This window comes from Nelumbo lutea, chromosome 1 (assembly GCF_056320005.1).
Source record: "Nelumbo lutea isolate HS-2025 chromosome 1, American lotus-T2T, whole genome shotgun sequence".
NCBI lineage: Eukaryota > Viridiplantae > Streptophyta > Magnoliopsida > Proteales > Nelumbonaceae > Nelumbo > Nelumbo lutea.
In genome coordinates, this window is record NC_142684.1 from 86,032,653 (window position 1) to 86,048,704 (window position 16,052).

A 16,052-nucleotide genomic window follows, 5' to 3' on the forward strand; every position below is an offset into this window, starting at 1 on the left:
AAAATTATATTTAAAAATTATTGTTATTTGATATTTAAAATATTAAGAATTATAATAATTAGTTATTGTTATTATTATATATAAAAACAAAATATTATATATATATATATATATATATATATTAATAACATTTTTATTGTATACATATTTTTCTATATGTATAATGTTTTTATATTTATTATTTTTTATATGTATGTATACTTATATAGATATATGTAGAAGCTCGATTAGGCTTGCGAACTTCATGAGCCGAGCTTTATTAGGCTCAAGCTCGACTTAATTAGCAAATATAACTATAAATTAGGCTCGAGATCGATTCAAAACTAGGTTTAAACCGAACTAAGCTGAGCTCAAATAGCTTGTGAAAAGCTAAACTCGTGGCCACCCCTATGTCACTTCGAACCTTAACCCAGAATGGGAATGGAATTCTAATTTTGTGGGGTCACGAAATTCTGATTCGAGACCCCTATTAGCTATTCCCTCTAACCAAACGGGCCGTTAGAATAGATTTTTCCAAACTAAGTGTTGCGTGTTGTATAATAGAAAATCAAAAAAATCGAAAGGGCGTGGCGAGAAGTCAGACAACTATATTCTATTAGTCTATACAAACAGGGGATGCTTTGGATATTGCCATTAGACGTCATTAAATTCTTCGTCCTTTTCGTATTTAATAAATACAACGCTGGACATTAAATCGGCTTTTAACCATTATCACTAATGCGATGATCCATCCATAATTTGCAGTCAAAACAGGTGGCATTGATCGTACACTTCCGTTTTCACAGAACTCTTGAATCTTAACCGACGACTTGGATCTTTTTGTTAAAGCGGTCCTTTGATTATTTCTTACTTCACATCCTTCTCCCGCTTCGTTCACTGACATAATTATTAAGCCTGCTTATCCTAACCAGAATTCAACAGCGAAGAAGAAGAAGAAGAAGAAGAAGAAGAAGAAGAAGGAGAAGAGATGCTGAAGCCTTTGCTTGGTGGCGAAAGCAGTAGTAGTGACCAACAGTTGGGACAAAAGGTGTTCCGCAGAAGGTCTGATGCCATCACTTATGGCTCACGTTATCAAAAAGCGGCAGCACTTGTAGATCTGGTTAGTTTCTCTCTCACTCTTATTCAGTTTGGATCACTGGGGGCTTTTGCTCTATAACTGAGTCGTGTTGTGCAGCTAGACATCATTGTTTTCAGTTCTGGATGTTAAATTCTGTGGGCTCAGTGGTGAAAATTCTGGAGATCCTCTAAAGGTGGATAATGGTTATAGAAAGAACCTCTATGATCGGTCAGGAAATTTAGTGTTGATGACGGGTGCTGAAGGTGGTGACATTGTACTACAATTAAATGCCATCTTGAGGAATTTGACAGAGAACTGAAGATTAACAAACAAAAATAAAACCCCCGGAACATGAGTGTTGTTATGACTTACAAGATCATTGGAAGATGTAATGATCATTTGGTTTGTGAAATTATAGATCGATAAAGGATGCATGCATGGTTAACACAGTTACAATAGTTTGTCATGTTGTAGTGTGATTACTTGTCTTAGTTATTTGATACCTTTGCAGCAACTAATTATTTCCGAAAGGGGTGGTGTTCTCTGCCTTAGTATTCCATTGGTATTGATTATTGAAGCAGATGGACATTATGTAGGAGTTATTGCAATGTATTTTCTTGGTTGCCTTCTAGGCCTTATGTCATATAGGTCAAAAGAAGTGCATACGAATTTGAACTGTTGGATGTTGTAATGCTTCTCAAGTGGATCATAGGCCAATGGCTACAAATCAGATGGTTATGGTGCTATTTTATTCTTTGGCCTTGGTTCACTCTGTTTAAGTTCTAACGAGACTCTTGGTATTCTCTGCCTGATGCTCTTCCATTTCTGTTTTTGGTAAGCACATGGATAAGTGAATGAACAAAGAGCAGAATATTTGTCAACTTTGATGTATGGAGATTATTGAGACCTTCACCCATGATGCTGCATCTAAGATTGTGTAAACAAAATTGTTAGCTTTTTTCCTAGTGAGCATAATTGTTCACCAATTATCCTGAAAACTCTTAAGGTTCACAACTGAAGAGGTTGACTCTGGTCCTTTGTATATCGCAAATGTTTTAAAGATTGGAAGCACTGTGAAGTCCAACCAAGGGCTATGAACCAACATTTGAAATGTTAGTCATCCAAACATAGAAAGCATGGCAGAAATGTTGTATAGAAATGTCATAAAAATTACAAACACGGTGTAATCATTGTGAGACACACAATCATATAGAATAGCATTTTATGCAATGATGAAAGAAGCATAGATAAACCCTTTTAAATTATTAACTTGGTCCAAACCATCTAATAAAGCTAAGAAACTAAGGTTAGTAGACAAATTCATACCTTGCAAAGTTGTCTTGTAAACTTTAAGAGTTAAAGCTAGATAGTAGAGTGAGTTTAAGCAAAATTAAAAACTCATACAAAGTGGTGTTTCTAATAGATCAACCAAATAATCTATTACATGAACAAAAACTATCATTTATGTCTGGAAAAAACTACTAAAACTAGGATCATGGCCATTAGGCAGACAATAATACTGCTACTCCACACATCTATAATAATGTTGCCAACTTGTGTTATAATACCATTTCATGTATTCCACATAATGCCAGTAGTTTTGACAGGGAATTTGTTGATTCCAGTAGTATATTGTGTCAATACCCATGGAAATGGAAATATAAGGGAATATGTGGACATTTTAAACTATGTTATGAATTGCACATTGAGAAAGCTATTGTTAGCTATATCACCTAGATATGACACTTATGAGGCACCTCTACATCATTTATTCGAAGGAATTTAGGAGTAGATTTAATAGGTGATAAAATGAAGGAAAGTAGACTAAGATGGTTTGGTAACATATTGAAGAGGCCATCTATAACACCCATAAGAAGAAGAAATCTGTTACAAGTTGAATGGATAGAAGAGCTAGGGGCAGATCAAAAAGGACATGGGTTGAAGTAGTGAAAAATGAAATAGCAAATTATGATTCATGTAGCTGATCTTATATTATTAGGACTTGGGACAAGGATTAGATGATGATGATCCTGAGGGTAAACGATGCCCAATGTGTTGTTGAAATCCTAAGATGGGTAGAGAGAAAGGAAGTTGTGGTAGTAGGGGTCATTACGTTAGGGCCATAAAACATTGGCTGTTTGGTGGTTGGGGAGGGTAAGAGGTTGGATTGTTTACTGGTTGTAGGTGATCCTATATGGGTTCTCAAAGGGCAGGCATTTTGTGATATCTTGTCTGAGGGGTGTGGTTTCCATATCTGTTTGGTTTATTTGGTATCTCTGGTCGTCTGAGTTGGGGTTCAAGTGGGATGCTGCATTAAATATCTTTTTATAGGAAGGTGCTGTCAGGGCTTAAGTATTATCTTTTCTTCTCCCTTTTCTTTTTTTGGTTCTTTTTTATTCTTTCATGCCTCTATTTTTGTTTCTTTAGGTGATGAATTTTGTTACCTTTCAACAGAAAAATAATAGTTGAAACTGTACAAAGGTTGTGTTTTGGTTATACTGGTTGTGGATACTTTTTTTTTTTTGAGGAAAAAAGGTCAAATATATTGTGTTTCCATAGTACTGATTACAAGTCTATGTGCAGTAATTGCACAGGATAAGACAAAAAACAAAAAAAACTCCCGTCTGTTTTTCATCCATCTAATTGTTTATGCTGATTGTTAAGTGAATGCAGCAATGCATTTCACAAATTTGATATTCTCCAATTTTTCCATGCTAATTAGTAATGAGTCTTTATCAAGTTCTTTGCTCCGAGACATTTTTTGGCCTTTGGACATGACCTAACTGCAATCTCCCTGCTCCTAGATCATCTTCTGAAATAATTGTTGTTTTCTTAAGTTGTAGCAAGTCATTCTGGTTCTTGTACAGACCACAATCAAATAAGTAAGAAGTGTATTTATTTATTTATTTATTTCAGGCTGAAGATGGTATTGGCTTACCTGTGGAAGTTCTTCATTCAAGATTCGAGAGTGGAGCAAAGTTCTACTTCATCTATATTAAGTTTGACTTCCTCTGGTTTCTTAATCTTTTTGCCTTGATAGTATTGAATTTCTTTGAGGTCAGTTGAATTTTTATGGTTTCTTGTATTACTTTTTCATATGCAAACTGGTGCTGGGCCTAGTGTAGTGTATATTGAAAGATGCCATTTACTGGTTTATTGCGTTTTTCTCTGTATATAGCAACATGCATGGCTTTGAATTTTATGTTTCTGTGCTCAATATTATTCTCCTAAGTTCAGTGCCAGTTTCTGGAATGTTACTGATATGGATAGCTAATTAACTCTCCTTTTATTTTCCATTTAAATTTTTGCAGAAGCCTTTATGGTGTGCCAAGACTACTACATACTCTTGCAATAATAGAAAGTATTTCTTCCTTGGGCAGCTACCATACTTAACTGCTACCGAGTCGCTTGTTTATGAGGTTGTTGTGGTTGATTTTTTGGACATTTAAGAAATGTTTTTTTTTTTGGAATCTTACTGTTTTTCATAAAAATTTTCAAAATACCCTTTTAAATTATTGGGGGAGGGGGGAATTGCTTGGTGCAATGGTAAAATCTTGGTCTGACAAGCATGAGAACAGGGGTTCAAGTCTGAGAGTGGCCACTTTGTGTAATTGTAAACAATGACAAAGGTTTGGTCTGTATCCAGTTCACCCCTCCCAAGTCTGGACCATCATTGGGCAATGCCTTTTAAGCTATATATTAATTAGTGCATGCAAGCCGATCCCAATTAGTTGGGATTAGGGATTAATTCAGTTGAATATCTATTAGCACTTATAAATATATTCAACTCAACTCAACCAAGCCTTGTCCAAACTATATGGGATCAGCTACATGAATCCTGTTCTGCCATTCAACTCTATTCACTGCCATATCTCTCACTATTTCAATCCATGTTTGTTTCGGCTTGCCCCTATCTCTTCTATACCCTTCCATTTGCAACAGATCACTCATAAATATATTACTTGTCCAAACTATATGGGATCGGCTACATGAATCCTGTTCTGCCATTGAACTCTATTCACGGCCATATACATTGTTAAATTATGGGCCATGAAATTATCTTTCATTATTTTCAATCCATGTCTGTTTTGGCCTGCCCCTATCTCTTCTATACCCTTCCATTTGCAACAGATCACTCATAAATATATTAGTTGTTTAAGTTCAATCATTTTTATGGGATTCAAGCATGACTCAGTCATGATATGCCTGTTTGAAACACTGTTGGTTCAAAAGTCTATTTTGATGATATTAATATGGTTTGTTGTGGTCTGACTAAGTTTCCTGACAGGAACTAGATGGACTATCACAGTTCTTGGTCGTTAATGGTTGGGAATGTCTAGTTGATTTTTCATCTGACAGATAGTATATTTATTTCCAAACCTATGAGACTTCATTTATAATCCATATGGTCAAAACTAGACTAGAGGAAGGACACTGTCTCATCTGGAGTTTGTGCCTCAAATGACAATGTAGAGATGACTATAGGATTCCATTTTATTGTGTAAATGCAATTTTTTCTGACTGTTAATCAGAACCTATCCATTATATGAATCAATTCTATTTAAATGACTTGTGTCTTTTTTCTTTTTTCTTTTTCAGGGGATAACTCTCTTAATACTTGCCATACACACCCTGTTTCCAGTTGCATATGAGGGATACCATCTTTATTGGAAGAATCATTTGAATAAATTAAAGGTATTTAGTTTTTAATTTTTCTTTGAGGATTACTTTTCAAATATCAACATTTACCCTTGAAAAGGTTCTGGTTGATTATTGAAGGATGGAAATCTCATTTTTTTTTTCTACAAACATCCTTAAACCAAGTCTTGAAAACCTATGAAAATATTCTGCTTTCTATGTGGTTCCTTCCATTTTGTCAGCAATTAAAGAGTATCAAAAAACATGGTTGAAATGAAAATTCCCCTAGTTCATAATCAAATTAAAGGTTAAGTTCGTAAAAGGCTTGACTTTATATTGACTATTGTCTCTGATGAGTTTAACTATTTTTTTTTGATAATAAAAAGAGAAATTTTATTAAAATAAAAAATACTAAAAGAGTGCAACCAACCACATGAAGCGTTTTTAACAAAACAAGAAAGCTGAAAACATAAAATGCATTGAATACAATTTAATCCAATACTATGTAGATCCAATGATGTCCAAAGCTTCTCCTCTAAGTATTCCCTTTCTCCATTTTTGAATTCTTGATGCACATGAACCTAGTCAGCAATCATTTGTGAAACATCTGCTACCAATTTCCTCATTGATCTAAATTTTTCTTCAAATATGTTCCTGTTTATTTCCTTCCAAACAGTCCAGCAAACTGCAAAAAGGTATCAAAACTCCAAATGATTTTTGTCTTTTTTCTACCTCTTATCCCAGAGCCTAAGCCAGGTTGCGGAAATTTCTTTTGGAAATTTAGGGCAGAATTTCTGCACATTGAAGATGCCAAAAAAGAAGTCCCAAATGAAGTATATAATTACATCGGATAAGTACCTTGCATTCTTCTAATTTTCCAACATATAGATGCTTTTTTGAAAAACTTGGGTGGCATTTTGTTAGGCTTTCTAAGATCCTTTAGATCCCCCAAACCTGAAAGATCTCTTAGGCTTTCAAAGATGAAGATAAAGCTTGGAAAGTCTGTTTGGTAGCATTGATCTCCAAACCATTGCCTTTGGTCTCATGAGTCACACAAAGAGCGACTTCTAGTTGTTTTATAAATAACTAGAAAGATTTATGAGCTTTAGAATAGAAGCTTAAAGCAAAAAATTGGAATGATTCTTCCATTGAAGTTTCCTGTTTTTGGTCCTTGGCTTCTATTGGACTGTGGCCTTCGAAGAACAGCTTACCAAACTCTAAAAACTTCGTGGTGTTTCTTATGTAATGCTTAGCTATTAAGGATTATATGGATCTAGGAAACAAAAGAGAAATTAATGTAAGTGTAGGATCTGAATAGGGGGTCTACATATATTGGTATGAGAAGCTAATTGTTGTCAGTTATATCTTAAGTTGAACATTACATTTCTGAATTTACTGAAGCTCCTGTTATGTTTGGTTCAGTTAACCATAACCAGCTAATCAGCTTTTTCTCTATTATACTACTTAGCTCTTCTGTTCTTTCTTTTTGTAAGACTGAGTTTACTGCTGCTCTTCTTCTGGATCTTGGATATTCTTGACATCATATCTAGAAAAACAACAATATGGTTGAGTTCTGGAGGGGAATTACATGTTCACAATTTCCATACAAAACAACATTCTAAAGTCAAACTCTAGACCACTGTTGTCACCCTAAATGTCCTTTGAATGCTTAGTTTCTCAAGCCAAGCAAGATGGTTCTGTTTGAGAATGTCTGACAAAAGTGAGGATAAAGATGATTAATTGAACTACCTAAACCCTAAGGAGGTTTCAGCAAAAACTTCTTGAAGGTATCTTTTTAGAGAGAAGCACTTTTAACATTTATATGAACAATCACCTATTAACAAACAAGAATTTCAGTTCATGATGTAGGACCAGCCGAGTTCTAGTCCTTAGAATATGTTGAATGATCTTCTTGATCAGAGTTTTATGGCTGTTGATTGCTGTAATAGCTTCTTGAAGGAATAAGAGAGAAAATAGGGAGAAAAAAAAATAATACCTGGAATCACTCACAGGGTGCCTAGAATCACTCTAGGGCATGGGAGTCACTCACCATAGCTAGCATAAGCTGAAGAAAACTCAATATATTTCATTGCTCTTTATGTAAAACGTCCATACATATTTATAGACTCTAAACTCGTAACAATCCTAGGAGTCAAACTGTTAGACTCATAATAGTCTTAGGAGTCAAACTGTTAGACTTAATAATCCTAGTAGGACTCAAACTAAGCTGTCATATCTTATTTCAATTCAAAGAAGACTCAATAACTCTAATCCTACTTATGCAATGACTCTGAAATTTTAAACATAAACAAACTATAACTAGACAACCAAACCCTATTATTGGACCCCACAGAAAATTGAAAAAATAACAAAAATACCCTTACTGTCCAAAAATACAGAAATACATAAAATATCGTAAAATTCCAAATTTGACTCTTAAGCGCCTGCATCAGTTCAACTTTGAAACTAGACTCATTGATTGTATCTCAAAATGAAAATAAAGATTCTGATTTTAGCTTGATATTCATATGTTATGTTCAACGTCTCTACAGGGATCCATTGAACATCATGGCCTTTGTATTTGGCCCTGTACACATGTATAAGTTGTAAAACAAGAGTAAAAAACTAGGGTTTAGAAGAGAGAAAGGAAGAGGAGAGAAGAAGAGATGTGTCGAGAGGTTGTGTGTGATTGTTACTGTTCACACCCTCAAAAGATCTTTATATTTTGAAAAGAGAAAATTACAAGGAAGCTCCTACGTGGGCACCCAAATACAAAAAGAGTACAAGGGAAGAGAAAAAGTCCAAAAACACCCAGCCCACCTTGTCAAGGTTCTTAGCAAACTTTGGATGGTGAACACCTTTAGTGAGGCAATTAGCTAGTTGGTCTTCCGACCTTACAAAAGGAAGGCAAATCTCTCTGCTAGCAACTTTTTCTCTAATAAAGTGTCTATCCACCTCAATATGCTTTGTACGACCATGTTGGAGAAGGGGGGTATTTCTGTGGATTTTTTTTTTTGGTTATTTCTCTTTTATCTGAGCTGTAGCTCATCTCCAAGTAGGGTTTTCAAGTATTGGGAGCTTGGGTTTTGAGGAGTCGACCTATTTGGTGCCTTGCAATCCCTCTACCACTATGTGTCTGCATAAAAGGCCAGCTTGATGCCATTATTACTGCAGTTCACTGTTCTAGGAGGAGTTTTCTTCAGGTTCAAATCTGAAATCCTTAACAATCCAACTTGTTTGTGTTGTTTTCAGTTTTGTATTTTTATACTTATTGCTGTATTCTTGAAGTGCTGCATGGATCTTGCTTTCCTGTCCATATTAGAAAGGAAATGGAAAAACAATTCTTCTTACCTTACTTCCTAAAACATTAGAAAAGGGCAGGAAAAATATCCTGTTACCAACTCTAACAAGGGAATTCTATTTAGGAAGGACAAAAAGGACAAAAAATTTAATCTGGCTGAAACGTGAGAATATTTATAATAAAATTTAGACATTGTGACTAAGATAAGGGAATCTAGTGTTAAGGTTTTACATATTGAATGTAGATATCTGATCTATGATCTATAGCCTTACATCAAAATATTTGAAATACTTGTTGCAAATGGTTACACATTTTGAAGTATATGTGGTCACCCTTTTCTGTCTTTTCATTTAAATACCATAAAATTAAGTAGCACACTTGTCATATAATAATTTGTGGTAATCCATGGATTCTCTTACACTCGATTTAATTGACATATCTTTGCTTTTGCAGGTTATTTCCTTGTTAGTTTTGATTGCCGATTTAGTGATCTATTCTCTCTATTTATCTCCAGTGCCCTTAAATTCCCTGCCTTTGAGGATTGCTCCATATGTCCGTGTTATCTTTTTCATTTTAAACTTTAGGTATGCTATCAAATCTATGTTTATTGATTATGTGGAGTAGTTAATGTATCTTTGCAGTTATATGGAAGTATTGAAATTAAATGTGCATGATGCAAGAGCTAATTAGTCAGGTTTGGGATATTTTGAATTTTTATGTATCAAAGGATAATAGGGATATTGATGTAACTTTTCAGAAGCTATTTTTTTGTTATTTGTCAATTGTCATTAGTAGGTTTCCTAATGGCATTAGGAGTGGATTTTAGGAATTAACTCTTATAACTGAATACAGAGTTATTTTGGCAAGTCAGAATTTTTACTAGTTAAAGAGTCTTAGTCCTAAGTCACGTAGGATTTGTCTTATTCCTAAGCCTACTTTGGTAGTGCTTCTTAGTTGTTATAGAGTAGGAAAACAAGGAAAAGAGCTGACAAACCTTCCCAGTTTTTCTTGTAAATGAATTTGAGTTTCTAGGTAGTGTTTTTAGCTGATTTTATCCTTTTGTCTGGTAGATTTATCCTCTAAGTTTTATTATGCTTGAATGGAAACCAGAGTGTCTATCCTGTAGGGGATGTAAAAAATGTCACTACATTACATCTTGTTGGTTTTCTCGATGTTGGGCTGTACCTATATCAATCTATTTGTTCAATTGGTAACTCCAACACTTGATTTGGGAGAACTAAAAGGTGTAAAAGAACTATTTTTTCTTTTCTTCTCTATTGTAGATTTAGCTATGGTAAATCTTCATGGTTACCCTTACCTAAGGTCTCATTGAGGTGTATTCTGATGAAGTTCTCTCATTTCATTGACACATAGAAAGTAGAGGTTACTGTTGGTTCGGCTGATTTAATGTATATGTTAGTCATTGCTGGGTCTTAAGTCATTAGTTATTGGGCCTAAACTTGTTTAATGTTTTATTTGTCTAGTTGTCCCATCACTAATCAGGGGCATTCTAGTCCATTCATGTAGCACTATGTGATAAACATATATATAAGATAGTAGGGTCGGCTGAAAGGTTTAGAGCCGCCATTCTCAAACTTTCTCCTCTTGTTCTTCTCTTCTTCTTCTTCGACTACTGTGTTCCAGCAAACATGGTATCAGAGCATTAATCCATTCTTATCTATTCCTTCTTTTTCCTTCTCTATCTTGGTCGCTGGGAAGAAACCCTAGGGTTGACCGTAGAACACAAAAAGATCTGTATCTAGGGTTTCCCTTGGTTGTAGGGCCCAAGGGGAGTTTGTCCCAGAAGCTGATGCCCTACTAGACTCCTTACAGCAGGTAGTAGCCATTCGGCTGCTAAGAGAGATCTGTGTGGAACAGATCTAGGTGGAAGGACTGATTTCGGCAGTCCTAGTACTGGTCGTAGGGGTGACTACAGTCTACGACAGCAGAAGTCAAAGCCCAGCAGAAGTCAGCACAGTGCAGTGGTGGGTTACTCTTGGTTTCAGATCTGTTACGAGTTCTCAGGACTGTAACAACCTCGCTAAGTCTGAAACAGTATTCTTTTGTAAGTAAACCCTAGTCGATTCTAGGTCGAAGTAGAGAAGAAGAAAGAAAAGAGAAAGAAGAAGAAGAAGATAAAGAGAGTTTGACCAGACTAGAAGAGAGTCTAAAAATCCTTTCTCCCCTAGCCGACCCACTTGTATTTATTCAAAACCATAGAGTTACAAGAAAGACCATTTTGTCCCTCATAAGAGATGGGACACATAATTTAAACTCAGATAAAGCAGATAAACCAGAATGGTCAAAATACCCCTGACTTGAGCATTCTAACACTCCCCCTCAAGCTGGAGAGTATATATCATATAGTCCCAACTTGTTACAAATGTAATCTATTCTTCCTCGAGACAATCTCTTTGTGAAGAGATCTGCCCACTGATTTCCTGAGCTCACATGAGATGTGGTTATCACCCCACTTATTACTTTCTCTCTTACAAAGTGACAACAACCTCAATATGCTTAGTTCTCTCATGGAAGACGGGATTGGAAGATATGTGAACAACAACTTGGTTATCACAGTATAGTTTCATGGGTTTATCAACTGAGAATCCCATCTCTTGTAGCAAGTTCTTCAGCCATACTAGTTCACATGTGGTATGGGCCATAGCCCTGTACTCTGCTTCTGCACTACTTCTTGCCACTACTGTTTGTTTCTTGCTCTTCCAAGTTACAAGATTGCCACCAAGGAAGGTACAATACCCTGTAGTTGATCTCTTGTTTGATATAGAACCAGCCCAGTCAGCATATGTATACCCTACTATCTCAAGAGTTCCTCCATTTTGGTATAACAAACCACGACCTGGAGCACCCTTTAGGTACCTAATAATTCTCAGAACAACTTCCCAGTGAGGAACCCGGGGATGTTGCATAAACTGACTCACCACACTCACAGCAAATGATATATCTGGTCGAGTAATGGTCAGGTAGTTCAACTTTCCCACCAACCTTCTATATCTTCCAGGATCATCAAACTCTTCACCTGCATCAACACTCAACTTGGCATTGAGTTCCATAGGAGTCTCTGCTGGTTTAGCACCTAACAACCCTGTTTCTTCAAGTAGATCAAGAACATATTTTCTCTAACATAGGTTGATCCCATGTTTTGACCTCACAACCTCTATTCCCAGGAAATACTTCAGCTTCCCCAGATCTTTCGTATTGAAATGGTCCTGTAAGAATTTCTTCAACCTGTTGATTCCATTGTTGTCACTCCCAGTTATGACAATATCATCCACATACACGACTAGCAAGATTTTCCCATCCTTCGATTTACCGGGAGGAAGAGCGGTGAGTTCCCACGTGTGATTATGTTGTAGTGCAGAGAGTTCTTCCATGGCTTGCCGCCACCCTGGGGTGTTAAGAGCTTCCTAGACAGTCTTGGGGATGGGAACAGATGAGAGTAATGATATAAAATTGAAATGAGCAGTAGAAAGGTGAGCAGTAGAAACATAGTGTGAAATGGGGTGAGAAGTACAAGTACGTTTACCTTTCCTCAGAGCAATAGGAAGATCAAGATCTGAGAGAGGAGCAGTAGTAGGATCTATTGACAGGGGCTGAAGTGGAGGAGGGTCCAATGCACTTCTGCGGGTATACACGAGTGATTGGCGACCTCTCAGTAGTAACATGCATAGGATGTGCATCTGTAGTAGAAATAGGAGCTACGGGAAGGGTGTCCACAACAGGTACAGGAAGAGGAACCATAGAGGGAGAGGAAGTGACCCCAACATCTGAGAAAAACGGAATTGATTCAAAGAAGGTGACATCAGAGTACACAAACGATTTATGGGATTTTAGGTTTTTAACACTCATACCCTTTCTGAGTCCTCAAGTAGCCAAGAAAGATACACTTAGTAGTTCGAGCATCTAGCTCGTCTACCCCAGGCCCCAAGTGTTGAACAAAACAAACACATCCAAAGACTCTTGGGGTGAGAGGAAATGGAGACAAAGTGGGAAACAACACGGAGAAAGGAGATTGACTTCCAAGGGTTGACATGGGCATCCGATTGATCAGAAAACAGGATGTGAGAACATCACTCAAAAAATGCTTTGGGACATTCATATTGATCATCGAGGATCGAGCAGTTTCAAGAAGATGTCGATTTTTCCATTCAGCTACACGTTTTGTTGTGGGGTGTAGGCACAAGAAGTTTGATGAATGATCCCATGATGTTCTAGGTATCGCTGAAATGGTGAGGAGTTGTATTCTTTGGCATTATTGGAGCGAAGAATTTTAATATGAACACCAAGTTGAGTGCGTATTTCAGCATAAAATTTTTGAAAAGTAGGGAACAACTCACTATGGTCTTTCATAAGATAAATCCATGTCATCCTTGAAAAGTCATCAACAAAGATTACAAAATACTTATACCCATTGTATGACACCACTTTAATTGGACCCCATACATCAGAATGAACTAAAGCAAAAGGACTTGAGACACGACTATCAACTCTTGGACTAAATAAGACTTTATGATGTTTTCCCAATTGACATGACTCACAATCTAACGATGAAAGATGACTCAAGGAAGGAACCAACAACTTCAAAGTCTTGAGAGAAGGATGACCAAGTCTGCAGTGCCATTGAAGAGGAGTAAGAGACGACTGAAAAGCTACTGGAGGGCCACCACCATCAAGGTAATACAATCCACCTGCTTCATGCCCTCCACCAATCTTCCTCCCTGTCTTGAGATCCTAAAACACACAAGAAGTAGGATAGAAAGTTATAGAACAATTAAGAAACATAGTTAATATGCTAACAGACATAAGGTTAAAAGGGAACTTAGGGACATATAAAACAGATGATAAAGACAAGGAAGAGAGATCAACATCACCAACACCACAGATAGGAGATATAGAACCATTAGCAAGTGTAACTATTTGAGATGTGGAGGAGCGAGAAAGGGAAGAGAATACATCAAGAGTCCTAGACATATGGTCCGAGGCTCCGGAGTCAATGATCCAGTGTGAGGCTTTGGAAGCTAAGCAAGCCATACCTGAATGGGAAAGTGTAGTGTTGTTCTACTGAGATGTTTGAAGGAACTGCTCATATACTGCACACGGTACACTCACCATTTCCTTCTCAGAAGCACAAGCAGATGTGGAGGGGATTGGGTCAGTTTGCTGACTTTCGGTAATTGTGCCACTACCCTTAGTCATTAGCATGGTTAGCCCAAGTGTTGGGTGGACCACGCAAATCATAGCAAAAGTTAACTGTGTGCCCCTCTAAACCACAATGTGTACACTTTCTTTGGGCATTACCCCTTCATTTTCCACGGCTTCACCTTGAGTCCTGGCTTCCCGTCCGACCACTAGCCCAGTTAAACATGTGGCCCCCACAGTTGCTTGGGAGTCCACTACTGCCACCACCACTTCTATTTCCACGACCACCCCCTTTAGTCACTACCAAACCAGATCTGTTAGAGAGAGAAGAATGTTCTACCGACTCAATGGGTATCCTCTTAAGATGGGCAATAATTTCTTCAAGTGAGGGGAGGGCAGACCCCCCAATATTTGTGCTCTGACAGGCTCATACTCAGCCTTCAAACCCACAAGAAACCTTGTCACATCAAGCTGCTTACGTTGTTGTTGTTGGATCTGAACATTTGATGTTAGAGGGTGATACACATTGAGCTCATTACGGATGTTCCTCAAACTTGCATAGTACTCTTCTAAGCTTTGACTCCCTTGCTTCAAATTGAAGTACTCTTGGTACAACTGATACACCCTAGTTGTATTGTCTTGTCCAGAGTACAGCTTCTTAGCATGATGTATCTAGGAACATGAAGTTCACACTAATCTTTGGTTCCATGCTGTTCGAGAGCCATGCCATTATATGTGCATCTTCTTGTTCCCAATCATTGAACCCAGGGGAATCAGAGGGAGGTTTCTCCTCCCTCACATGTTTTACCTTCCACTTGGCCTTCAAGAACACCTCCCCAGATTTTGCCCATGGTACATAGTTCTCACCATTCAATTTGATGGATGTCATTTGAACACTTAGATAATCTGGAGAAAGCATGACACCTGTTTTGTTGTCATTCCCATTTTCAAATGAAGCCATCTTAATTATTTCACCTTCAAATATACAACACAACCTCACACTCTTTCACAAGACTTATCTCACTTATAACACCACCAACTGCAACTTCTTCAAATGCATATTACACACCACACTAAGGCTGAAATCACTCAGTCATCACATCAAACACCTGGGCTGCACGCTGCAGAACCATTCACCATCAACACACTATGGCTGAAATCACTCAGTCATTACATCATACACTTGTTCTTAATACTTCAGAACTGATTACATACAAGGTCTAGGAGTTCACTTTTAAATATTTAGAATCATAGATACACCAATTACCACGACACAACCACCACCACACCATTGCTGTCGTGAACTTCAGCAATCAACAACTCTTCTTTCAGCACACATATGAGGAAAAATGCAGAGGAACACTACTGATATGCATATCAATCACACCGAGCTCCACAACAACCAACTTTAGAAGCAAAAAAAAAAAAAAAAAAAACAGCATTCACAGTCCCTTACTTGGACAAACAACAGCAGTGTTCATACCTGTCCACCTTCAGTCCTCTTCGTACACTGAATAGAGGGTTTAGTATACCACTTCAACGACCACCACAACAACAACAGGAGGCATTCTCATCTCCAGGCCCACAAAACGACAGCTCCTTTTCAGCCCCTTATCGAACCTCCACTCAGGTCAGTCGAAAAATGATGACTGTGAAAGTTGGCGGTGAACCCAGAAAGAGAACAGCAGCAAGAAAGAAGGGAGAATACGACCTTACAGCTCTGATACCATGTAAGTAAACCCTAGTAGATTCTAGCTCAAAGTAGAGAAGAAGAAAGAAAAGAGAAAGGAGAAGAAGAGAAAGAGAGTTCGGCCATACTAGAAGAGAGTCTAAAAATCCTCTCCCCTAGCCGGCCCACTTGTATTTATTCAAAATCATGGAGTTACAAGAAAGACCATT

At 37.3% G+C, this 16,052-nt stretch overlaps 1 protein-coding gene across 1 annotated transcript in view; it reads left to right on the forward strand.

Annotated features, from left to right (window-relative positions):
• Positions 1-571: 571 nt before the first annotated feature.
• The window catches only part of TPC1 (two-pore channel 1), a 169,269-nt gene continuing 153,788 nt past the window's right edge, over positions 572-16,052 (forward strand). The window contains exons 1-5 of the mRNA XM_088965604.1: positions 572-1,099; positions 3,974-4,114; positions 4,369-4,476; positions 5,657-5,752; positions 9,450-9,580. Coding sequence (XP_088821730.1) covers positions 968-1,099; positions 3,974-4,114; positions 4,369-4,476; positions 5,657-5,752; positions 9,450-9,580 — 608 coding nt within the window. The 5' untranslated portion in view covers positions 572-967. The remainder of the gene's footprint in view (positions 1,100-3,973; positions 4,115-4,368; positions 4,477-5,656; positions 5,753-9,449; positions 9,581-16,052) is intronic.